This window comes from Kwoniella shivajii, chromosome 7, assembly GCF_035658355.1.
Source record: "Kwoniella shivajii chromosome 7, complete sequence".
NCBI lineage: Eukaryota > Fungi > Basidiomycota > Tremellomycetes > Tremellales > Cryptococcaceae > Kwoniella > Kwoniella shivajii.
Window position 1 is genome coordinate 1,070,840 of NC_085914.1, and position 23,783 is coordinate 1,094,622.

Below are 23,783 nucleotides of genomic sequence, written 5' to 3' on the forward strand. Positions count from 1 at the left end.
ATCATACTAATCACTCAGGGTAATCAGTTTGGGGTGAGTAACTCGTCAAACTGGCTCAATTTCTCGATCTCTCGTGAACACCCAATACAGCCAGAATTTGTCAACCTTTAGTCAATTCGGCCAGCATGTATGCAGGCTTTTATCATCGTCTGATAAGTACCTCTGATGACATCGCCAGCGGTTCATAGCAAAACAACAAGAACATACACTGAAAATGCAGACACTGCACAATCATCAACATGACTGATCTCGACGATGAATCTGACACAACACGGCCACTCCTTCGAGGATATACATTCATTTAATGTTTGCAATATAAAAAATGATAGAAGGAATGCGAACGTCAGGATGTCTTCCAGTGTCTTTGATATGTGCACAACAGCAGGATAGAAAACTACTCCAAAGGACCCTTACGAACCACTATTCTGCTGTACTTGACGACCAGGTACAAGTCGTCGATAAAGCTGATGCTAAACTACTAACTTGCTTGATGTTCGATGTTTGATCCGATGCTAATCGTACTCAAGCCCGTGTTATTCTCTGAGTATCCTCACTCTGTTCGATCTCAACGCAATGACTGCTTCTAATTTCATAAAGGATACAAGACCTCGACTCCCTTCGTCTTTTCGGAAGACTAAACTTCCCACTCGAAAACGTACCTCAGTACATCCTCGTCATCTCACTTCTAAACATAGATTTTCGTCCACAAAATCCAACGAACACCTGCCTACAGCTTACACAGGACGACAGCGTCATCACGGAGAAGATTGCGTTCCCTCAACATACATCTTCATTGGTAGATCGAGAAATCCTCCATTCGTGTTCTCTTCTTCTGGACCACTTACTTTGACTAATATGATATGGCTGAAAACGGGTCAAGTGGATGAAGAATACTACCTGATGGAGAATGATATGGCAAGACACAGTAGACCCGAAGGAAGAATCTGGGAGGTTGCATGGAGACAGTACAAGAGAAAGGTCCACTTAGGAAGGGAAGAAGGGGAGGGGAAAAGGTTTGTGGATCTCTCGTCAGCTGATTAAAAGTGTTAAGTCACATTGTATTCGCCGTTACGGTGGTATAGGGTGAGATAAGTACTGTTCAAAACACCTAGCTGAGCCTGTCTTATATATAACCTGACAGGATCTGATATTACATCTTGGGACTTGACCGCCTTGGAGGAGTGACCCTCCTTCAACTACATTACAGAATCTTGTTTTTTGGTAATAGAAAAAATCGGATTTTAGATGGTTAGGAAGAAAGTGATGATCGTAGAAGAGTATATGTGATATACATACATGACAAAATACAAATACAATGTTGATGTCAATCCATCCAAGATCCTTCACAAGGGAAAATGCTTGAATTGTCTGAACGCAAATCAGGTCCTTCTCGTGTTAGACCCCGTACAACCTCTTATTTCGCTACGGGACGAAGTTTTGTAGCTACCGTATTTCCTACATGTTCTCTTATAGCGGCCCATGGATTTGATTGATAAGCAGGATGAGATAGTACCGCTGGGATTCGTTTGGACGCTTCTTGGCTGGTGGGTGGGTGGAATGCAGAAAGAGTTGTCAGCAACGTGAGCCCTAAACCATAGATGGGAGTTGGATGTTGAATAGAGATATCATATCAAAGTAGCCAATGAACTCACATCACCTGTCTTCTTTTCTTTTCACCTAAAGTTCTACCTTTCCCTTCTCCTATTTTACCTTTTTCTCTTTCCATTTCCACCCTTTTCCTCTTTTCCTCTTCTTTCGATTCTCTCGATACAGATTTCATTTTATCCTTTTTCGCTTTTCCTTCTCCTGCCTCTTCCTCAGTGGGTGGCTGGAAAGACTCAGGAAGTACTGATTCTAGAGCATTTTCTAATGAATCCAAATTCGTTGATAGGTTAGAACGGACCCTTCGCTTTTCACGTCTTAGGTGTGATTTAGATTGTATTATATATGGATGAGGAGCTGATTCTGGGGATCCAGTACCAATATCATCATTAACAATGAATCCATTAAAGCATATAAAAAGGATTATACTCACGAACAGCAGCTATGAATTCAGCTTTCTTCTGAGCTTTCGAAGTGGGTAATGAAGGTTCATCAAATGAGGAATTCGGTATCATCTATCGAACATCATCATGCCGGATCGTTATCAGCCATACTTCACCCCCTCTTGTATATCTTTGAGCTCACAGGTTCCTGTGCATCCCTTTGTTCGTGGTGGTCATTCTTCAATTTGGAAGGCAACCCGACCGCCGAGGTATGTAATCTGGATTTTGTTCGACTTGTTCTTGGCTATGGAAAATGTCGCTGATCAGGTACTATTGTTCTTGTGGGAACACCTTCAGGTACAAACACGCACCATATTCACAGAATTCTCTAGTTGTACGTCTGTGCTTCAAAGATGCTGGAAATGGTGTTATAGTATGTGGGTGATTCAAGGTTTGCTTTATACAATTTTTTGATTTCGAAATTCATGTTTTCATGTTTTTGCAACCTCGCCCCAATATTTCCAACGGAATTGGAGGCAGTGACCTCCGCGGTCCACGAGCTCGATTCCATCATCCCCCAAGATTGTTACTTCTTTTCTCTTTCTGACTTAGATTCTTTAGCTGAATCACATAACTTTCATACAACATGATGATACAAAGATCTATTCGGTCCAGGGGGAACGACTGGGAAACAAAAATATACGAAAACGAGAACACAAGATAGGTACAAAACAAAGCACGGTAATTGCTTGCAAATCTAAATGCTAACTCCACATTCCACCACCTCTTTCCCAACCTGCCACACCGACACCTGTCATTCCGTCCATATCCTGTAATCCGATCCATGCACCATTGTTTCCACTGGTATCCAGGAGTGGGTCTATCGATTGTATTGATTGAGGATTGGAGGATATCCCATCAAGTGTAACGAACTGATTGAACATATCATCTAATTCTTTAGTGGTATTACTCGTATTGGTGCTTCCTCCGTGTCCTGCCGTAGATATATCATTGAGATTCGACTGGTCATATGACAAAGTTGACATTTGCGATGCAGGAGGTGGAGGTGGAGGAGCTTGAGGAGGGAGGGAGTCAGGAGCTTGAGCAGGTAATTGTTCACCATGTTTTTGCAATGCTTGCATGATCTTACTAAGAGCGTTCGCATCTAAAGGTTTGGAGAGATCGATTATATCTCCACCTGGGATTTCGAATTGTCTCTGTGTCGGTGCATGTTGTTGTTGCTGAGGAGGCTGATGTAGTGGTGAAATACGGGAGTCGACGTTGGCTCTCAGTTCATCCAGTTTCCGCTTTTCCTCTTGCACGATATCTTCTTTTGCCGTTGCAGATGTCCAGTTGGGCGAATATGTTATATCTGGAGATAAACCAGGTACCATAGGTATGAAACGTGGTCCAGTTTCAGAACTTGCGTCTTGTAGAAGGGGTTGCGGTTGTGGTATGTATCCCTGTGATGACGGAAAGTGAGGTGTAATGGAATGAGATTCGGTTGAAGCGTTAGGATCTTGGTATGTGAACAGGGAGGAATTGAGCAGACAATCATTGAACCCCGGGTCGAAGTCGGTATGAGAAGGTCCAGACTGGTTTGCAGAGACGAGATCAGGGTCCGGCACCGGCATTGGCTGAGCCTGCTGCTGTGATTGCTGGTTCATCAAAGCTTGAGCTATGAACTGTTCGATATCAATTGGCTGATCTAATTCAGGTGATGTATCACCTGAGCTAGCAGCTTGCAGGCCAGGAGGTTGCGTAAACCATTGGTCGTTCATTGTGTTTGTGGCATCTAGATAAGTTTGCGACGTCGTGGAGTTGGATTGCGGATAGTTGTGTAAGAATGCAAGTAACGCCGCATTCCAAGGATCTATATTATGATCGGAGGAGGTGGCGAGATCGCTCGATACAGGGACTTGCGTAGAACTGGGAGGATGCGATTCGTATTGGTGGAAGCGGCCATTCTGCACCTCTGGTCGAGGAGTGAACATAGGCTGAGGGCCACTCTCCTGAGCCTGTGGGTGCCACTGGTACGATCCTAACATTGCATTCATCGGAGACGGCATGTGCAGTGCGGCCGGGACCGGCACAGAGGTGGGAAGAGGCAGGTTCTGCGCTTGCGAACCCGATGTCTGACCATCAAAGTTCGGGAACTCTCGGTTTATCTCCGCCCCAGTCGGACTAGTACTTCTAGTCTGGCCAGCCGAGGTGATACCAATGTTGTTTCCCGCAGGAGAGGACTGTCTAGTATCATTATTGCCGTTTATCGATGTTTTTACGGCTAAATGTGATGCGGTAGGTTTAGGTAGTATTGTTCTGTGAAGCTGAACATTTTGAGCGGCAATGGATTTGGCCGTTGTCTTCGATGGTCCAGTGGTGGCAAGTGGATTTCCGGTTACTGTTGCACGACGATGCAGAGATGAAGGGGTGTCATGACTTTCACGACGGTTTTTGGATGATGTGGAGGTCGCACGACGAACAGCTCCGCTGACAGGATGTGTCGGGGTTGTCGTACCTGAATGTACAGGTGAAGGTTGTTGCGAATGTATGGAAGAGGGTCTAGGGTTTTCTGGAGAGAGTAAAGTCGAAGGAGGTTGCACAGGAATAGGAGCAGGTAAGGCGAGAGCTAGATTTGGTGGATTGGTTTGAACTGTGTTAAATTGAGGGACACTATTCTTTCCTGAACAGCACGATGATTTTGCAGCTGGTTGAACGATCTCATTTGGCGGTGGGTGTTCGTCCTCGTTCATTCTAGCATCTTCATCTTCCTCTGAACAGGCACATCTCACACAACAGCCACAACAATCTTTTTCGCAAGTGCATTGTCCGGCTGCACACTGACATCTTCCATTACAGCATTCTAATGGTTTTAGCTGGACCATTCCTAAAGTTCTCGCTGCGTCTTCGCTTAATTGAGCTGAAGAAGGTAACATTCGGATATCATGAGGATCGAGAGATGAATAGTGTTGGGTTTCGGGTGGAGGAGGGACTTGAGAAGCGGCCAAAGAGATAAGTTGAGCTATAGATCTGACTCCGGATGGAACAGCAATAGAATGATTACAATCATGTCTGCCTTTACAACCTTCTCCACAAGAGTTCCCACCTTCATGATCGTGTTCCCGTGCAGGGACACCGCTGTTATCATGTGTTGCACAACCTGGACATTCGCAATCTTCCCCGCAACAACAAGCTCCAATGACGACTTCTTCATTTGTAGGGAATGCAAGTGGCATATCGATGTCTTGTTCCATTTCCATCGCCTCGATCTTTGTCCCACCATTCTCAGCTGCAACGTCGAATGTTTGGATTCCTGGTAGCCTCGGTAGTCCAACAGCTGAACGAGGTATCTCTTTGTTCAGAGTCCCATCTTGATTGAGGGCAGCTCCGATCAGTCGACCAAAATCAGTCAACGGTTTGATCCGAGTTGGAGGACGTGATGATTTCGTCACAGGACTAGCTCGACCCGAACTTCTTGCCGAACTGATCGTGTCTCTTCGACCGTGACGACTTTGAGAAGCGGGATTGATAGAGTATGGAGAGTACAACTTGGTCTTGTGAACATGAGGTGATGTATGAGCTGGATGATGCATATTTCCTGGGGAGAGATATGGATTCAGGATGGGTGCAGGAATAGGTCGCGGGATAATTGAACCTGAGGAAGAGCTGTCATGGGCTCCAGAAGCAGGAGGATCATCAGGAATATCGAGAGAATCGGCATTTGCATTTTTCTTTTTGGGGAGACAGCATTTGCATTGTCCTCCCGATTCACATTTGCATGGATTCAAGAGAGCTGAGACTAAGGATACGCGCAGGAGTCAGTGATGATGGAAACTAATTGCATAAGAAGCTCACGTAAGCTGAGGTACGTACCGCTTCGTTCAGCTACTTTGAATGCGCTGTCCTCCTCGACCATTCCAGCCAGAGCATTCGCCGCTGCTGCAAGTTCCAATACATCCTTAAACCCTCTGGGGAAAGTAGCTTTAGATCCGGGTTGTCCTTTTCTGGTTTCTAGCTCGAATTCATCATATTCATCCATTTGTTCTGCTGCATTGGAGGATAAAGCCTGTTCGATTTGGACATGGGAAGCGGTGGAAGGTGAAGCGGCAGGTGGGATGGTACTGTTTGTAGTGGATGATTTCTTGGTATCACCGCATATGCACTAGAACATCATTAACACATATTCCTATACTGCGAGAGAAATGTTTCCACTCACTTTGTTATGAACGCTCGACCCAGTAGATTTCCTTTTTTCTTTACAACAAGAACATTGAGTGGTTGGTCGACCCTTTTTCTTGATTTCATATAAAGGTCGATCCGTATGAGTGCAGCCAGTGACTCGATGTCCTTTGATGCATTTGTCACAAGCGTATTTCTTCTCATTGATTAAAACCATGATGAGCAGGTCTCTCGGTTTGACGAAGACTTAACCTGGTTTCCTAACCAAAAAGAAAAGGAAAGGTGAAAGGTCACCGAGTTAGGAGGATGTATCGACCAGGACTCGGTTTCCAAGGTAGATGTAAGAATTGAGGGATAATTGTTTGAGTGAGAATTTATATCGATTTTGGTATCGATGATACGAGATATAGGATGATAAAATCGATGTGCGGAAGGCAGATCTTGCTGGAACCAGATTTCACTCTCAAGTGAACGAAAGCCAATGTTATTCTATTGATCTCTGATATTCGCCTATCATCTTATCGACCTGTTTGAATTTGAAAATAGATACGATTTCAAGATAATTGTGCTGGTCGAATGTATATGCGTATCGAGCAATGCCTTTCTTTGTATGACTTGAAGGATTGACTTTGGGTTGGAAAGGGGATATCGATCTTATGCACAAAGTGTATGTGTTGATGATAGAGTATTGTCTGGCAATAAGTACGAGTAATGATGTATAACTCGTGTATCTACCAAATCTCAGCAGAATAAGTTAATCTCTTTCGTATACAATCCCCGTTCATCTCCTTAGGTTTTTTTCGTGATTACCTTTCACCTCTCCCGCCCATGCTGTACGCTTTGATTACGTATGAATTTGCACATGCATGAATACGGTAATAAACCTAGCCTATAAACCACCTACAAAGATTACTTCCTGAATACAAATAATTGCGTAATAGAACTATAATTACAATTACAAGATAATTTTAGTTTACAAGAAGAATAACAGAATTAGATGTTGAAATCATTTTTATTAGAAATTATAACCACATTCGGAAGAAACCACACAAAAGACACATATGAACTCATCTCATGTGATGGATTCTGCAGAGCATGAACAATCAGTATGCATTTTGCTGTAATGACCAAGCATCTAAGATTACATCAACGAGGCCGAGGTGATGATGAATGATGAGCTTTCGATTGTTGTTGATGATACATCCGCCAGTGAATGATGTGATGAATAATAATCGCAAAAGATGTTCGAGTTGAAAAGCCCGAGGTGAATCCGGGACCCCGAGGTGATTAATCATCCTCACCACCAAATATCATTCGTCTTATCAAGCTTCATCAAGTCTTTAGAGGCGATTATGGATCGTTGAACAGTCTATGGATGCATGAAAACAGGTATAAATAGAAGCTCAAACACCCTTGAGATGTCTGTTCTTTCATCACTTCACATACTCACATTCAACACTGGAACTTTCACACATCAGATTCCTCACTGAAACTCATAATAAAAATGTCCGCTCAACCTGCCACTTTCACCTATGATCCCGCCCACAGCGTCCAATTCGATGTATACGTACCATCGGATCTTACTTCGTCTGAAGGAGAGATCAAGTCCTTACCGTTGATCATCAATTGGCACGGAGGAGGCATGGTCGCTGGAGGTAAAAAAGATCTTTTCTTCCCTCAATACTTAGTCGGTAAGTCACCAGTCAATCTCAATCTAATTTTGTAAATTGAAGCTAACCAATACGGATTTTCTCCAGATAAATTCAATGCGAAAGGTGTCATTTATATTTCTGCCAACCACAGATTACTTTATCCCTCATCAACTGCCGATATCATCGAAGATGTTCATACTTTATTCCAATACATCTCATCAGGATCTAGCGAGTTCGCTTCCTACCTCCACGGTATCGGCATCCGGGTTGATACGACCAAAATCGGTGTATCAGGTATATCAGGAGGCGTCTATTCTGCTAGAGCAGCGTCAACTTTAGCGACTGTGTTACCTCGACCCAAAGTATCTTTGTCACTATATGGTATGGCAGGAAACTTCCTTTTGGATTTCTGGGTTAAACCCAATGATCCAAACGATTATTATAAAGCCCTCGCGCTCGATCATGACAAACTTGAAAAACTCGTTATAGAAAATGGTGGTGCAGTTGTCAGTGATGCACCTTTGAAGATCGATATGCAGAAACGTCAAGCTACAGATGAATTCAACAGAGTTGGATTTTTCGTCGATTGGCAACATAAAGGTATTTTACTTGACTATATCCTCAACGAACATGGTTTATCAAGTAAGATCAACCAATTCCCTTTAATAGAAAGAATCAACCATATTCCGGAAAACAAGAAACATCTCTTACTCCCCTTGGACAAAGATACAGTCCCAACTTTCTTCATTCATGGAACCAAAGACTTAGTAGTCCCCATCGAGGAGAGTCATGCTGCCTACGAAGAGTTGAGACAGTTAGGTGTCCAAGTCGGAAAAGCTTGGGTAGAAGGTGCCGATCATGGTTTGTTGGATCCGTCCAAGCCACCAAACAGGATTCAAGGTTGGGAAGAAGCCGTTGATAGTGGAATCAACTTTGTGATTGAGCAGTTTGATATTTGACGATCAATCTCCATAAGTATGTAGACTTAAGATCGGTTCAAGTAGATTGTGGAAATGATAATGCAATAATATACACGCAGATCAAGTAATGCTCATGCACTTCTCTCACTTCCTGAGTTCGGCTCGCATGCATGTGAATCGGCTTGGCATTTGGTCTGGGGTCAGGAACGATAATTGATTTTATTCTCCATCGACGCGTTTCACATCCACAAATAATAGAATTCTCTCTATACGCGTTTCACCGTGATATCACATTTCAGGAATAAGAGAGACTACAGGGAGCTCTTTGGAGTAGATGCTACCAATACCCCGCAGCTGATGGACGGTGGCGTATGTGAATCCCTCGTGGAGTTGCATAAGAAAGGAAAGCGCAGTGTGGAGTGTGGAGACGTTGTTCATTTATTATAATTCGAGCATTTGAGCAGACCAAATTGGAATGAAGCAGTTTCAGAATCATTGATTGATTGATTGTTCTACCCTCTACCCTATTTGTATTCATCGACTCTAAGTCATTCATTAGTATCAAAGCTGGCCTTTGATAGTTCGTTCGCTCCAGCATCTTCATCACCTCGTCTTGCCATCGGAGTATCTTAGCTCAACTCGATACACAGATTTCGAAACAAGATATCCTTTGATTCTACCGAGTTGATCACCCACTGTCTCCTTGGCAATCTCACCTAAACCCCTCCCTCCTGTTATCAAACATCGACAACAGAAGGAAAGAGAGTCCGGTTGTAGATCAACAACCCTCTTTGATAACCTTACCTTACACATAACACTCCTTGACCCATATTCGCCGACACTCCTTTGAATAGGACCTTTCAGCCAGGATGAGTTATCCATACCATCAACAGCCTCCAATGGATAACAGGCAATTATCACCTGCACCTACATATCAATCACATCCGTCACCTTATAAGCCTCAGCAACAAGTATACAATAGTAACGATCATTTAGATTCTTATTATACAGATATACATAGAGCTCCATCACCTTCTGCGAATGGTTATAGTGGAGCACCCTCATCTTCACCTTCCTTAGTAGGGTATAACAACAACAACAATAATAATTATTACGATCAAGGATATCAGCAGCCTTCGACACCATTGGATCCACACGCTGAAATGTATGGTCAACCAACTTCGAATCAGTATAATCATGATTATAACGGACAAGGAGGAGCAGGAGGAGGAAGTATAGGTGTGGGAGAAGTGTTCAGAGGTCCTTCACCCAATCGAAATCTAGCTCCACAACCACAACAGCAATTCTATCAGCAACAATCACATCCACAATCACAATCGCAAGGTTATCAACCTAGACCATCGTTCTCATCACAACATTCAGATTATTATCCTGATGAGAGTAAATCGTATTCCTCAACAACAGCTTTCGCATCTAATCCCAGTCCACAGAAATCATGGGAAGTTGGATCAGTCGTACCTGTTCCCTCTATATTTACTCAATACGGATCATATCCTCCAAGATCAATGTCTAATACGCCAATGTCGAACGTGAGCAATGGAAACGGTCGGGGTGGTACGTCACATTGGCATCAAATGAGAAACCAGCTTTTGGAGAGAAGAGTAGTTAAACAAATCCCTTTACTTAATGGTAATTTGATAATGGATGTCCCTGTACCGAAAGGTGTCATGCCATCTTCTTCAAAAGGTTTAGGTGTGATGGATGGTGAGATGAATAGTCTAAGATATTCAGCTGCTACTTGTGATCCAGACGAATTCATGAGTAGGAAATTCAACCTGAGACAGTATTTATATGGCAGAAAAACGGAGCTTTTCGTAAGTCAGCATGTGAGGATAAGTCGATCAGTAGAACAGCTAACTTAGTAACGGTAATTCATAGATCGTAATGACAATGTACAACGAAACCTCTGATTTACTCCTTCGAACCCTAAATTCAGTGATAAAGAATATTGCTCATTTGACATCTCGTTCAAAGTCAAAAACGTGGGGTCCAGACGCATGGAAAAAAGTCGTTGTTTGTATCGTTGCGGATGGACGAAAAGTGGTCGACCCCAGAGTTCTGAAAGTACTGCAACTGATGGGTGTTTACGCCGAGGTAGGTTTCTTGTCGTGCGGGTTTCCGGAGATGAGCTGATAGTTGATGTGACAATATAGGGAGTGATGAAGGATCATGTCGCTGGTAAAGAGACTCAAGCGCACATATTTGAATACACTTCGCAAGTTGTCGTGTCTGATACTGGCGAAGTGGGGTTCGGATCAACCCCTGTTCAGTTGTTATTCTGCTTGAAGGAGTGAGTTCGACCCTTTCTCAGGAATGGTTGGGAGTACATGCAACTCACTGATCGTAACGCATCACCCTTAGACAAAATAAGAAAAAGCTCAACTCACACCGGTGGTTCTTCAATGCATTTGGGCCACTTATCAAACCCAACGTATGCGTATTACTGGATGTAGGAACCAAACCAACCGGCACATCGATATATGAACTGTATAAATGTTTCGAAAAACATCCAAATGTCGGAGGAGCATGTGGAGAGATATTTGCTGATACAGGTAAATTTGGTAAATATCTATTCAACCCATTGGTAGCAGGCCAAAATTTCGAATATAAAATGTCAAATATATTGGATAAACCATTCGAATCTGTTTTTGGTTTGATATCAGTTTTACCAGGTGCCTTTTCAGCATATAGATATGCTGCCGTATCAAATCACCCAGATGGTAAAGGTCCATTGGCCGCTTATTTCCATGGTGAAATGATGAATCTTCCAGGAGCAGAAGCCAGTATCTTTGATAGAAATAAGTTCTTGGCTGAAGATAGAATTTTAGCTTTTGGTGAGCCGCAATCTTTCTTTTGTGTGCCTGTAAATCTACCTATCGATGTAAAGTCTTGCTTTCAGGGCTAATTTCGTTGTCATACCCAGAGATCGTCGTGAAAAAGAACGCGAAATGGCGGTTACAGTATGTTAAATCTGCCAAAGCTGGAACAGACGTACCATCTCGGGTACCTGAATTCATCTCACAAAGAAGAAGATGGTTGAATGGTTCCATCTTCGCTGCTACTTATGCGATGGTATGCTTTTGGAGGATATGGACTAGTGGACATGGGTTTTTCAGGAAAATCGCTTTGACTGTTTTGACTATCTACAGTGAGTAAACATCGTCCTTGCTTAACCTTATATTATCGTTGTCTACATCAGGCATAACCCAAGCTCATCTGAACGTGACATCATCTTAGACCTAGTCAACCTCATCTTTAATTGGCTTTCGATCTCCTCGTTCTATCTTGCTTTCTTCTTCTTGATCTCGTCTTCTATATCAGGCGGCTCGGATCCCTTCGGTGGAGCTGGAGATGAGATTTTCCAAGTCTTCAACAAGGTTTACATTGGTTTAATGTGAGTCTGGAAGCGGGGAAGCGAATCATCTCCCATTCTCAGTTCATAACTGACGCTTGTCGTCCCCTTCAGCTTCATAGTGTTGGTATGCTCACTTGGAAACCGTCCGCAAGGTTCCAACTATATCTATACTACCTGGTGAGCAAAATGAAACGAAGCGAAGGTTCGCAAGAGAGATATCCTAACAGTTGATATATCATAGCATATTCATGTTCGCCGTCTGCCAAGGTCTCTTACTGTACTGTGCTGGATGGACGGTCTACCAAACTGTGCCTCATACAGTAGAGGGATGGAAAAATGTTAGTGGGTTATTCGCGAATAAGACTTTCTTGGATTTGGCAATGTCTCTGATGGTGAGTATCCTCACGTGTCCAAAAGAGTTCCCAGGGAACGAATAGAATGAGCTGATTTCTAATTCATCAAATCAGGCAACATACGGCCTCTACCTGATATCTTCGATACTCTACTTCGAACCATGGCATATGATTACCTCTTTCGTACAGTATCTACTACTTTTACCTTCATACGTGAACATCTTACTCATTTACGCAATGTGTAATTTACACGATGTGAGTTGGGGTACAAAAGGTGATAACGGAGCTTCGAAAGACTTGGGTTCAGCTAAGAAAGTAGAGAAAGATGGTAAAGAGATGGTATGTCCCTCATGATCTGATGAAACACTTGCGAGCAGCAGGAGTTAACCCTAATTCTTCACGCGTAATCAGGCAGAAGTCGCTCTTCCAACCAAACAAGAGGATGTGGAAGCTCTGTGGCAACAAGCCAGAACTGAATTAAGAGTACCCGCCAAAGAAAAACCTGAAAAGAGAAGTGCCGAAACTAAACGAGCAGATGATGATAGGAATTTCAGGTACGCCTTATATGTCTTCCTCAAACCACCCTCAGCTCTCTCTTCTTCGTCACTCTTCTTGTTCTCTTATTGTAAACGAAATGATGGCTAACTCTCTTGATACCAATATTAGAACAAACGTTGTTCTCCTCTTTATAGGATCAAATATGCTTGTAATACTCTTATTCACTTCTTCAGCATTTACGACTTGGGTATCAACCCATTTCACCTCTGCGACCAATACGACTTTTAATCCCTACTTGACAGTCATCTTTTATGCTGTTTTGGGCTTGTCATTGTTGAGATTCATTGGTTGTGTGTTGTATTTGGTTTTCAGGATGTTTGGATTTTAGATTGTCAACGTATTCAAAGATGTTGAATCTTTCACTGGTTTCGAAAGACTCAACGTCGCTTGCCTTCTTTTATCCTGTATCATTTATCTATGGTATACTTACGCATTATCTCTTACATAGAAATGCACTTCTGCTCTGAGAGCTCTCATTCTGAATCATCACCATGGGGGCTGCTCATGTTTGAACACTTGATGATGCAATAATGGATACATGGTATTTTACGATACTTATTCTATGTTACGTTTCCCTTTTTGACTGGTTTGATCGAGGTACATACTTTTCAAAGTTATCTTGAGCGAGCACCTATTGTCACTCCCATCTACTGATTCTGTTCACTCTTTCATCCTTCCACTTGCACTGTTGATTTACAGGCTGACGGTGCCTCAAGCGATCGCTCATTTGCTCTTCTCCTTCTCCCATTGTTCAGGTGTATACGTTTTCTATATCCAGCAGAATTAGAACTCAATCAGCTATTCCCCTTGCTTCGATGAACCAGCTCCAACCTCTCAAACCTTTGCTTTAGGATAAATCGAAACTCACCTGTGAGAAAGCATGCAGTTGTGCTATCTCATCTGACAATATTTGATTCACTGGAACAGAACCACAATTAATATCAGCGTCATGAATATATATACTTTATATATCCCTTCAATCTAGATAACACTATGAGATGACGGAAAACTTACCTAATTTATGCCTTGCTAGAGTCATCTTCTTTGCGAAATCAGGTGAAACTATAGTGACTGAATATGAAGATCCACAGTTTCCTGACGTATCTACGAATTCCTATTTCAATATATCAATATATATACATAACAGGATTAGCAAGTTGATAATGGTACGAGAAAAACGGATAGTATATATATAGTTAGGGTGGATGGGGTCAGCTTATAGGGAATCACTTTCACTCACTACGAAATCTATCTTTAGATTGGACCGTAGTTTGTCTTCCATACTTTGGAGTACGGAAAGTTGTGTTTCTCCATCTACGTCCATTTTCCTATTCGATCTGTGTAAGATGATATGTATGAGAGGTGAAATTTATAGATGCGATATCAACCTGTGAATGGCCGTTTAAGTTTGAGCTGTTCACCGGGGAATGCTTTGCTTATCAAAGAAGTTTCCGATGAAGATGCTGTTGAGGAGGCGACTCTATCTCAGATGCAATGTTCTGTGTTCATCGATCGTCGTGCATCTCCATGTATATTTTTTTTCAAACATTTCATCTTATCAGATTAATTGGTCAGCGACGAGTGAATGAGTGAATGGAGAGTTTAAGGCACAAACCAGAAACATATACACAGGCATGACGTGGCATATTTCATCTCTCACCCCACCCAAATGATCGTGAACCACGTTATCACCATCCCCATCATAAACCCACCAAAAGCTCATTCTCGTTTCTCTTGACTTTTTCCAGACCAAATGCACAAACGATAGAAACAAAGTCATCATTCAGTCTTCCATTGACCATCCTCAATATTCCCATAAATCCCATCACCATGTCTCTCCCTACCGCCTCATCGTCTCTGCGTTCACTGCGTACCTTGTCCCTTTCTGCAAGCAGGGGATACGCTTCTCTTACACCTTATTCCCCGCTTACGTCCAATGATCATATACCCAATCGAAGACCAGCAAGACCTACTTCACCTCAATTCTTCACAGGACGACCAACGTTCCATGAATCCCTTTCAGACCTATCATCAACCATAACCAACACCAAACAAAGTCTAAGAAAATCAAATGTGTACCCATTACCTTCCGCTTTACCTCATATAAATCCACCTCAAGCAAGTTGGGTATCAAAAGAAGAATTGTCTTCTTTATTCCAAGTGAAACTTCGTACCAATACCTTGAGACAGGTGATGGAGTTACTGACTGAATTACATCACTTAAGACATATATCAAATCTAGCTGGATATCCTGATTTAGTTAATAAGATAGATCAAACTTTGGATAAATATGAAAGGAACCATTCGTCTTCAACATCAGTCTCAACATCAACCTCAAACTTCAATGAGGACGAGAAATTTCAATTGAATCAAGATAAAAGTGGAATAGATCAATTCGGTAGAGCTTATTCAAGTGGTAGAAAGAAGACGTCAAGTTCGAGAATCTGGTTGATCCCTTCAAATTCACTCTTAATTTCGTCATCGTCATCATCATCATCAACGTCAACGACATCAACAACATCACCGACAACCACATCAACAGAAGTCAAGGGAAATGAGAAAATCAAATCTGATTTATTGATAAACCATATTCCACTTTCACAATATTTCCCTAGACCATCAGATAGAGAAACGATCTTGAGACCGCTAAAAATCACAGGATATCTAGGTGGTTTTAACGTATTTGGGTTTGCGAGAGGTGGTGGATTATCAGGCCAAGCGGGTGCTGTAGCACTTGGTATCGCAAGAGCTTTGAGCATTCTGAAAGAGGACGCAAGGGATGTTTTACAAGCCGGTAAGTCTGAAATCTACACTAGACGCATCTCGCGATGATTATGCTTTTTTTCATATTGATAGCGACTGGCTAATTTGCGTTCGACATAGACGGCGCCCTCATGAGAGATACTAGAATGACCGAAAGAAAGAAGACAGGTAGAGCCAAGGCTAGGAAAGGAGTAAGTGCATTCATCTCTCTCCAATTGTGGTCTCATTACTTACTCGCCTTGTTGCGCGTACAGTACACTTGGGTCAAGCGATAGAATATATACTTTATACATCGTATCACATGCACATGCAGTTTTACATGATGCAATCTCTCAACCTCCATATACCCACCAATCTCTTTGAGAGATTATCAATCCACTTCGATAGAGCGGAGTTTCGGTGTATAGTATCTCAAGGGGATTCACTCATTCTGATAAACTCAGATGTTTCTTGACAAACTCGATGCAGGGAACGATATATTCATTCCAACCTGGATCTTGAGGGCTCTGCAACAGATTGAGGATTCATCAGCACACACTCATACTGAATTTTTATTCGCAGGACAGCGACTCACCCCCATAGATTGTTCAAAACAATGCCCACCACCTTCACACCAGATAGACTCTACGTCAACCCCTAATCCTTTCAGCTTATCTGCGAAATCTATACTTTCTTGAATGGGGACGACAACATCATTATCCCCGTGCATGATAACAGTTGGAGGATAATTATCTTTGATCAAATGGATAGGAGACCACTGAATTAACAGTCTCTCGTATTCTTCTTGACTGTAATCGTCAACTTGATCAACTCCAAAAAGCGCTCGAATACGTGTACCATTTTGAGTGTAATATTGATTTAAATCCATTCTGATTTTATCGTTTTCAGATGGATTATATTTCGTTCCCCAAAACAGTTCAAGCTGCTCTTTTGACATCAAAGGTAGCAGTTCCCATGTCCATGCAGAGGTGACTACTGCATTCTTGGGATTGAGCTCTTTTGAAAATTCAATGATTTCTGCCAAAGGTGTATTAAAAGGTAATTTGATTTCCCCATTTCCATCTTCGTCAATATTCGTCGGAGAAGAAGAAGAAGAAGTAGGGGTCGAATAATGTTTGTCTGATAAATCAATTACACCGTATAAATCCAGCACGACACTTGGTCTAGGATTAAATTTTATACCACACAAAGTTGAGAAGTGACCACCTGCCGAATCCCCTCCTACGATATACTTATCGATATCAACTTGATCTTCTCCTAGTACAAGCGGAAGATTGGTTAAACACCATTCGAATGTCTTTTGTATATCTGAGAATTGATCAGGTAGTTTTACTTGAGGTATAAGTCGATATGAAACTGATATTATGTGAATGCCTAAAGGATGAAATGATGGGTGTACCCATACATTTGGTATATAATGTTTACCTCCTACCCAACCTCCTGTAAACCGATTGCGAAATCAGCTTATGCGATTTCACAATGAAGGGAACTATGGAAATAAAGAAATCTAGACTCACCTCCATGGATCCAGAATAACCATGGTTTCTTGCCTTTCACATTATCATTTCCAGGAAATACACGAATAGGTATATCAACACCTTCGATGGTCGTTACAATATGATCTGTGAACGGCTTAGGACAAGGTGGAACGTGACGAGCTGGTGTCGTCATTGCAGATAATCAAATCTTTGGATAGAATGGCTGATCTCACGAATTGTTCAGTGAGAGTGGCTCGGACGAGAATGAGATGCATATGACAATGGGCAATGGGTTGGGGAAAAGGATGAAGGTGTCTGTATTCTTGATATTACGAACGAACATTGCTTCGCCGAGTTGTACGCGCATATCGGAATATTTCCGTTGGAAGTGGACTAAATGCCTTCGAACATGCAATGGAAGTGAAAGATGAAAATCAATTCACCTTCCTTCCTCACGTCGTCCTCCTCTTCTTCTTCATATTGAAATCTCGAAATAGTGGACTTCGGCTCTCTGCTCTTCTTCCCTTCGCATACGTCTGGAAGACCTAGGAGACCTCTTCTTCTATTTGGAAGCGTTTTAGCATTTCTCCTTTCAATCATCCTTCTGAAAGGAGTGTATGAGTCGCACAGGGATATCAATCAATGATCTTGTGAATAGTCAAAACCAGTCTCCTGTCAATACCTTCCCCTCTTTTATTCGTGCAAACAATCAATCGTTCTCCCAGGCATATAATCCTCGAAATCAACCAATAAGAACAACAGCACCTGTAAGACCAATAGTCGAATTCAAACTTAGTGAAGTTAGAAATCAACCCGATGACGGAAGGAGAATTACGTCTATCAATAATAGTATAAATGAACCTAGCGTATGTTTTGATCCTTATCCTTTTCCTCATTCTCGGTATTCAATACACACTTTGATATCCTTCAGATCTGGTAGAACCAGTGCACTGATATTTTTTTATATTTTTGGGGTTCGTAGTCGTCACCTGATCCATTGAACTGTGTATCACCCTCACCCCCACTACCATTACCACCTGAAACATCTCGCCAAAAGAAGACGCCCACATTAGAGGCTGGACTTGTGAATAGTCATACCCCATCGACCAGACTTAAACTCAGCAAACGCACTCTTCCGCCCGAACCAGTAGAACCAAAACCCCTTTTATCGCCTATCTTTTCATTAAACTCTGATTTGCTCATATCACCAAGATCTCATCCTTTACGGCGTCCGGAAAGTGTAATATCGCCCTTGAGCTTAGATCCTCCGTTGTTGCCTCGAATACCAAGCCCCGCTTCTTCTGTACATCAACCTCAGTCGCTGTTGCAAAACCTTTCTTTCGAAACAGAATCGGACCTTTCTCCTTTACCACCAGAATATCGTACTCCTTCTGCTCAACGGACGCCTAATCTAGCTGACAGACCATCAGCCCCTCACCCCGTTGAAACTCCAGTCTACATCGTACCTTGTTCCGACCCCGCGCCCTTCCAAGCCAAAGTCCCTGTGAACATCGCATCTCCTCTCAGATTATCGATCACTCCACCAGAAACTCCTGCCCAACTCAGTGATCCTACCGTCTCCATCTCACAAGTGCCAGTCAAGAATCCTAACGAGTCCCCCATCGATACTTTAAATTCTCCTCTCGACCCACGGTCATCAAATTCGACTCAATTTATATCGCCTCTCGAGATTCCCAATCTCATACAATCATCACCTCTTCCACATTCGAAACAAGTAACCTTAGCTCCGGTATCAGACGAGTCAAAGCAGTTCCATCCTCGCTTCTGGACTATCGATAAATCCAAACTTGCTCAATCCTTGCTCGATAGCTCGTCACTCTCTCCGCTAACCTCTGACTATTCCGAGCCTGCTCGACTCAAACTGTACCCACCGACAGCCGACACTGCTCCTCCATCTCACCAATCAGCACCTGTGAATGGTATCAGAGTCAAGCCAACCAGCTTTTTAACTTCGAAACCAAACAAGAAGACATTATTGGCTAAGCAGAAAGCTTCCGCTAAACCCACGAAACTACACACGGTCCCTCCGCCAAAGCCCACCTCAGCTAATCCTATCACAAAGCAACTTATCGTCCGTAGAACTTCCAACAGATTATCGCTCAAAGGATCAGCTTCTACCTCTTCGAAACAATTGGACGATTCTGTCGTATCTTCAAGCGAGCCTGTCATATCTCCGAGCATTCCAACTCTGACAACAACATCTGACAGCCCATCTCCTGTTTTCGTATTACGCGCAACCACCATGTCTTCATTATCCATGAAGAAATCATCGAGGAGATCATCTCGTCGGGTCTATTCTCCAAGAGAGGGAGATCTCACTCCCATATCTGCTCCGACACCCAAAGACAGCGAAAAATATACGCCACCACTCCCGCTAACACCGAAAGACAGCGCAAATTTGACACCGCCATACGCCCAGACTCCGGAAGATAATCCCGAATCCCTTCCCTCAGCGCCTGCTACTCCAAAGGACGATGAGCATGCTTTCAGTGATTCAAGCTTGACCCCACCACCCGGATCTCAAGACGCTGCTCTCGCGAAACACTCACAGCGTAAAATCGCAAAAAGCAAAGTATTTAATACGAAAACACTGGGAGTTACAGGCAAGAACAAGGGGAAAGAACAGGAACAGGGGATACCAGTGCAACAAGTGGAAGAACCATTTGTGCCAAAGAAAAGAGGAAGACCTCCAAGACAAGGCTTGCCCAAGTCCATCACCACTGATCTTGAACAACAGACTCCGACACCAACAACGGAAAGGAGTACGAGTCCGCAAAAACTGACCCTCAAGTTCAACGCCCCGAAGGCTGAAGCAGCAAGTGACAAGCCAAAGATTACATCTAATGATGAAGCTATCAAGGCTGAACTGGCGTCTACTTCCCCTGTCAAACAACCGAACAAAAAACAAGCAAAAAAGAGAAAATCGGAATCTATAGAAAGCGGTTCAGCTGAGGCGACAGGTGCAGATCTCCGAGGGAACCAAAAGGAAAACGACAAAAAGCCGAAGATCTCACTGAAGATCTCGAAGCCGAAAGCATCGCGATCACACTCACCGGTACCATCCAAAACCGACAATAAGGACAATGCTGCAGTACCAATACTCGCCGAAGACGTAAAAGGCTCAAAGAAGAAGGAAGGCGACATCAATACCAAGACCAGTGAAAATATGGGTAAGAAGGAAGTGTCGGATGTGTCCATTCCCAAAAAGAAAGGGAAGGGAAAACGGGTTCAAAGCGACTACTCATCCACTGACTCAGAAGAAGAAGAAGAACGAATCAAGAAGTCGAAAAAGAAGGCTCATCGAGTAGTTCATGATGAAGACGAAGATGAAGATCTACCCAAAAAGAAAGCTGGAAAGACGCCTAAAGCTGCCGGAGAAATTACCAAGAGTGAAGACCCACATATGCCAAAATCTACGTCAATCAGCAAGACAGCATCGAATACAGGTCTAACCGAAGGTAGTAAGGAAAGACTACCTTCAAAATCTCCTGACAAACGCGATTCAGTCCAATCGTCCCCACCAAGAGCTCAACAAATCAAAAAGAAACCTCGTCCATCAGAACCTATCAAATCAGCTCTCAAGAAGGAGGTTTCGGCCATAGGATCCGATACACCTGTGAATAAATCAGAAGGTTTAGCGAGATCCAAATCGACGTCTCAATTAGTGTCTTCCGCTGAAGGATCTATCAAAAAGCCTTTGCCACCAAAAAAGCCCGTTCCGAAACCTGGTCAAAGTGGTACACCCGTACCTGCTGTCAAGGCTTCGGGACACGGTATTGGATTATTGGGTAACACACTCGCTTTACTTCAAGGTACATCAACCCCAAAAGCCAAAGAAGGTAAAGACTTGAAGAAAGAAACTCCCAAACCTGTCAGGCGAGGCGGCTGGACAGACGAATGGGTTCTAACGTATGTTCAAATCTCGCTTGAGACGATGATGTGATTTAGTGAAAGCTAACGAGACTGCTTACGTCGTAGTCCTGAGCAAGAGAGGGAATTCGCAGCCAGCAGACCACGAAGAGAAGCTGAACGGAAGGAAAGGGAAGAGTGGGGAAATGATCCGGTCAATCTGCAAGAAGCGAAAGATATCTACCGAGTTGATTCGGTAAGTTACCTCCATTCTCCTCATCCTCCTGCCGTTGGACCGAAACTGATGATCGGTTCGTTGCCAGATGCAATCTCGTACAATAGCTATACCGGGAGCGATGGGTATACAGACCGGTGGTAAAGCTTCTGCGATGGTAAGAGCTTTATTAGGATTCTGAGTAGTTGCCACCCTCAACTCAAAGTGATCTAAAGCAACTTGTGGAGGAAGAATGCCACACAATAAAAGCACGTCCGTGATCATGTTCATGTATTTGTGCATAAATAGACTGATGCAGAAGCGTAATGGCAAAGTGAGATATGGATTCCGAGTTGAAGTTCATGAATGCATTATGGGGGCCCTTGAGTCGCATCCCAAAAGTGGGGATGTCTAGAGAAGGTTCAATGATCGATTCGTATAATTTGATTTACAGATATCATACCTCTTCACCGTCAGTATTGGGCGTTTCTTCGTCGTCTCTGATAGTCAACAGCACTGCTCAACCTGTGAAGGGTATGAACGGTCCTCTAAAGAGATAGGGGCTTTTACTCCCTTTGGAATGTTCGATAGTACGGTTCCAAGTGTTCAAGAGTCCGGCTTGTATCGATACTCCCATTACACGCCTACTTGGAAGATGACGCTTGCGGAAAATCCAGAGAGAGCAGCCTATGATTTTGTAGAATTTTGTAAGACACAAGTGCTCTTGTGACTTCATTACTTCCGCTAGGTGAATGAGCTCCATGTATGGGCAAAGGAGGAAGAGGTTTGTAACTCACTTGCATCCTATATAAGCTATCATTTTTCTTCACCACCTTCGCTGAAGATGTTCCAGCAGTTTTACCGGTTAAATGTAGACGAGGAGATAGCCGAAATCGTAAAGTGTCGCGATAACAGAGTAAACCTTTGTGAGACTTTGCTTTTCAGCTTCTGTTGTTTCTTTTCTTCATTCTCATTCATTCTCACATATTCACAGACCATATTCGCTATGGCTCCTTCGACTCTTCTGACCGACCTTGTCGGAGTCACTCCTCATCCATCAGCATCCGATATATCCATTTCGAAACCCCTCTGGGTGCCTTCAGGAGCGAGAGGAGTATTTGGTGGACAAGTAATCGCTCAGTCTTTAGCTGCTTCAGCTAGGACTATCTCTTCACCTTTGGGTCTTCACAGTATGCATTGCTACTTTCTTCTACCGGCATTCTCGAATCCAGATATCGAATATAGAGTCGAAAGATTAAGGGATGGGAAAAGTTACTCAAATCGATTAGTCAGGGCATGGCAAGGTGAAAGAGAAGTTTTCGTTTTACTTGCGAGTTACACATCACCTCCTACACCTTTGCCTAAAAACTTCGGTTCTATACCTCAAAATAGCTCATCATCCACAAAAGAAGGAGGGAACAATGCGAAAATGTCCAATTCTTTACGGTTCGCCTTGCCTCAATCCGCTTCCCAGTCAATTAAGGATATAACCAACTCCACTCGACAGGGAGTTCAACCGAAATATCAGGCTCCCTTTCCAGCCAATCTCAGACCATGGAAAGAATGTTATACCGAGGAGAGTAGGTGGCAGAAATTCTTCGATGAGAGAGCGGCAAACTGGACTGGAGCAAGGAAGAAGTTTTTGACTGAATATATCAGGGTGAGTCTGGTCGTAGGTTTCGAATTAGCAGCGAGAAAAAGCTAAATTATGTGACGGTCATTATCAGGAACGAAGAGAATCTCCCGTGGGTATAGCCAGAGCAAGATATAGGTCTTTAGAGGAATCACAATACGAAGAAGCAGAGGACGGGGCTCATCATACCCGGCTCAGTTGGCTACATGCCCGTTTAGGGCCTGATGAAAAGCCAGACATAGAGACGGTCAAAGTGAGTGGAGCATGCCTAGTCCAGTCGCATCAACCGTTTGAACAACTGTTCTGGTAAATTCGCTGGTGGAGATGCTGATATGCGTGATATTACAGGCTATGATAGCGTACATGACAGATTTTCAATTCATCGGTACGGCCTCTCGAGCAGTGGGATTGAATCAAAGTTCGATACCGCGAATAGGAATGCTAGCCTCTTTGGACCATTCAATACATTTCTACCCCTTCCCGGAAAATTTTGATCCTTCGGCGCCTCTATTACACGTAATGGAAGCTCAAAGTGTGGATGTAGCTAGTGGACGAGGTATGTTGCAGGGCAGGGTGTACACACAAGAAGGAGATTTGATAGCTGTTACGGCTCAGGAAGGCGTAGTGAGGGCTGATTTGAAAGGACTAGAAGCGAAAGGTCTCGTTGAGGGAGGAGTTGTCGGCGAGGATAACGGAGCCAAGCAGAGGAAAGCAAAATTATAAGCTTAGAAAAGATCGTTCAGTCGAATTGAGGAGACTGAACAGTTGAAATGCGGACACGGTCATCTAGTTGCATTTATAG

The 23,783-nt window shown here is 43.2% G+C and overlaps 10 protein-coding genes across 10 annotated transcripts; 6 read left to right on the forward strand and 4 right to left on the reverse strand.

The window, feature by feature from the left end:
- Positions 1-573: 573 nt before the first annotated feature.
- On the forward strand, positions 574-1,041 carry IL334_005513 (uncharacterized protein; the record flags this gene model as incomplete). Its single annotated transcript, XM_062937225.1, has 1 exon — positions 574-1,041. The coding sequence occupies one exon, from the start codon at positions 574-576 to the stop codon at positions 1,039-1,041; it is 468 nt and encodes a 155-aa protein (XP_062793276.1).
- A 373-nt stretch (positions 1,042-1,414) lies between these two features.
- Positions 1,415-2,359, reverse strand: IL334_005514 (uncharacterized protein; the record flags this gene model as incomplete). The annotated part of the gene is made up of 5 exons (XM_062937226.1): positions 1,415-1,541; positions 1,653-1,965; positions 2,036-2,117; positions 2,188-2,289; positions 2,357-2,359. The coding sequence occupies 5 exons, from the start codon at positions 2,357-2,359 to the stop codon at positions 1,415-1,417; spliced, it is 627 nt and encodes a 208-aa protein (XP_062793277.1).
- A 390-nt stretch (positions 2,360-2,749) lies between these two features.
- On the reverse strand, positions 2,750-6,381 carry IL334_005515 (uncharacterized protein; the record flags this gene model as incomplete). Its single annotated transcript, XM_062937227.1, has 3 exons — positions 2,750-5,784; positions 5,859-6,147; positions 6,202-6,381. The coding sequence occupies 3 exons, from the start codon at positions 6,379-6,381 to the stop codon at positions 2,750-2,752; spliced, it is 3,504 nt and encodes a 1,167-aa protein (XP_062793278.1).
- A 1,287-nt stretch (positions 6,382-7,668) lies between these two features.
- IL334_005516 (uncharacterized protein) lies at positions 7,669-8,775 on the forward strand (the record flags this gene model as incomplete). The annotated part of the gene is made up of 2 exons (XM_062937228.1): positions 7,669-7,855; positions 7,922-8,775. 2 exons carry the CDS (start codon positions 7,669-7,671, stop codon positions 8,773-8,775), a joined length of 1,041 nt encoding a protein of 346 aa, XP_062793279.1.
- Positions 8,776-9,605: 830 nt separating this feature from the next.
- IL334_005517 (uncharacterized protein) lies at positions 9,606-13,351 on the forward strand (the record flags this gene model as incomplete). The annotated part of the gene is made up of 11 exons (XM_062937229.1): positions 9,606-10,571; positions 10,636-10,851; positions 10,911-11,047; positions 11,119-11,591; positions 11,681-11,905; positions 11,995-12,151; positions 12,224-12,289; positions 12,354-12,504; positions 12,580-12,804; positions 12,877-13,019; positions 13,132-13,351. The coding sequence occupies 11 exons, from the start codon at positions 9,606-9,608 to the stop codon at positions 13,349-13,351; spliced, it is 2,979 nt and encodes a 992-aa protein (XP_062793280.1).
- Positions 13,352-13,746: 395 nt separating this feature from the next.
- On the reverse strand, positions 13,747-14,347 carry IL334_005518 (uncharacterized protein; the record flags this gene model as incomplete). Its single annotated transcript, XM_062937230.1, has 4 exons — positions 13,747-13,791; positions 13,892-13,941; positions 14,038-14,137; positions 14,264-14,347. The coding sequence occupies 4 exons, from the start codon at positions 14,345-14,347 to the stop codon at positions 13,747-13,749; spliced, it is 279 nt and encodes a 92-aa protein (XP_062793281.1).
- Positions 14,348-14,853: 506 nt separating this feature from the next.
- Positions 14,854-16,061, forward strand: IL334_005519 (uncharacterized protein; the record flags this gene model as incomplete). The annotated part of the gene is made up of 3 exons (XM_062937231.1): positions 14,854-15,817; positions 15,907-15,977; positions 16,041-16,061. 3 exons carry the CDS (start codon positions 14,854-14,856, stop codon positions 16,059-16,061), a joined length of 1,056 nt encoding a protein of 351 aa, XP_062793282.1.
- A 150-nt stretch (positions 16,062-16,211) lies between these two features.
- Positions 16,212-17,457, reverse strand: IL334_005520 (uncharacterized protein; the record flags this gene model as incomplete). The annotated part of the gene is made up of 3 exons (XM_062937232.1): positions 16,212-16,292; positions 16,361-17,226; positions 17,304-17,457. 3 exons carry the CDS (start codon positions 17,455-17,457, stop codon positions 16,212-16,214), a joined length of 1,101 nt encoding a protein of 366 aa, XP_062793283.1.
- A 424-nt stretch (positions 17,458-17,881) lies between these two features.
- On the forward strand, positions 17,882-21,550 carry IL334_005521 (uncharacterized protein; the record flags this gene model as incomplete). The annotated part of the gene is made up of 4 exons (XM_062937233.1): positions 17,882-18,130; positions 18,247-21,194; positions 21,264-21,390; positions 21,458-21,550. 4 exons carry the CDS (start codon positions 17,882-17,884, stop codon positions 21,548-21,550), a joined length of 3,417 nt encoding a protein of 1,138 aa, XP_062793284.1.
- An 804-nt stretch (positions 21,551-22,354) lies between these two features.
- Positions 22,355-23,704, forward strand: IL334_005522 (acyl-CoA thioesterase II; the record flags this gene model as incomplete). The annotated part of the gene is made up of 3 exons (XM_062937234.1): positions 22,355-23,008; positions 23,076-23,234; positions 23,330-23,704. 3 exons carry the CDS (start codon positions 22,355-22,357, stop codon positions 23,702-23,704), a joined length of 1,188 nt encoding a protein of 395 aa, XP_062793285.1.
- Positions 23,705-23,783: the final 79 nt, after the last annotated feature.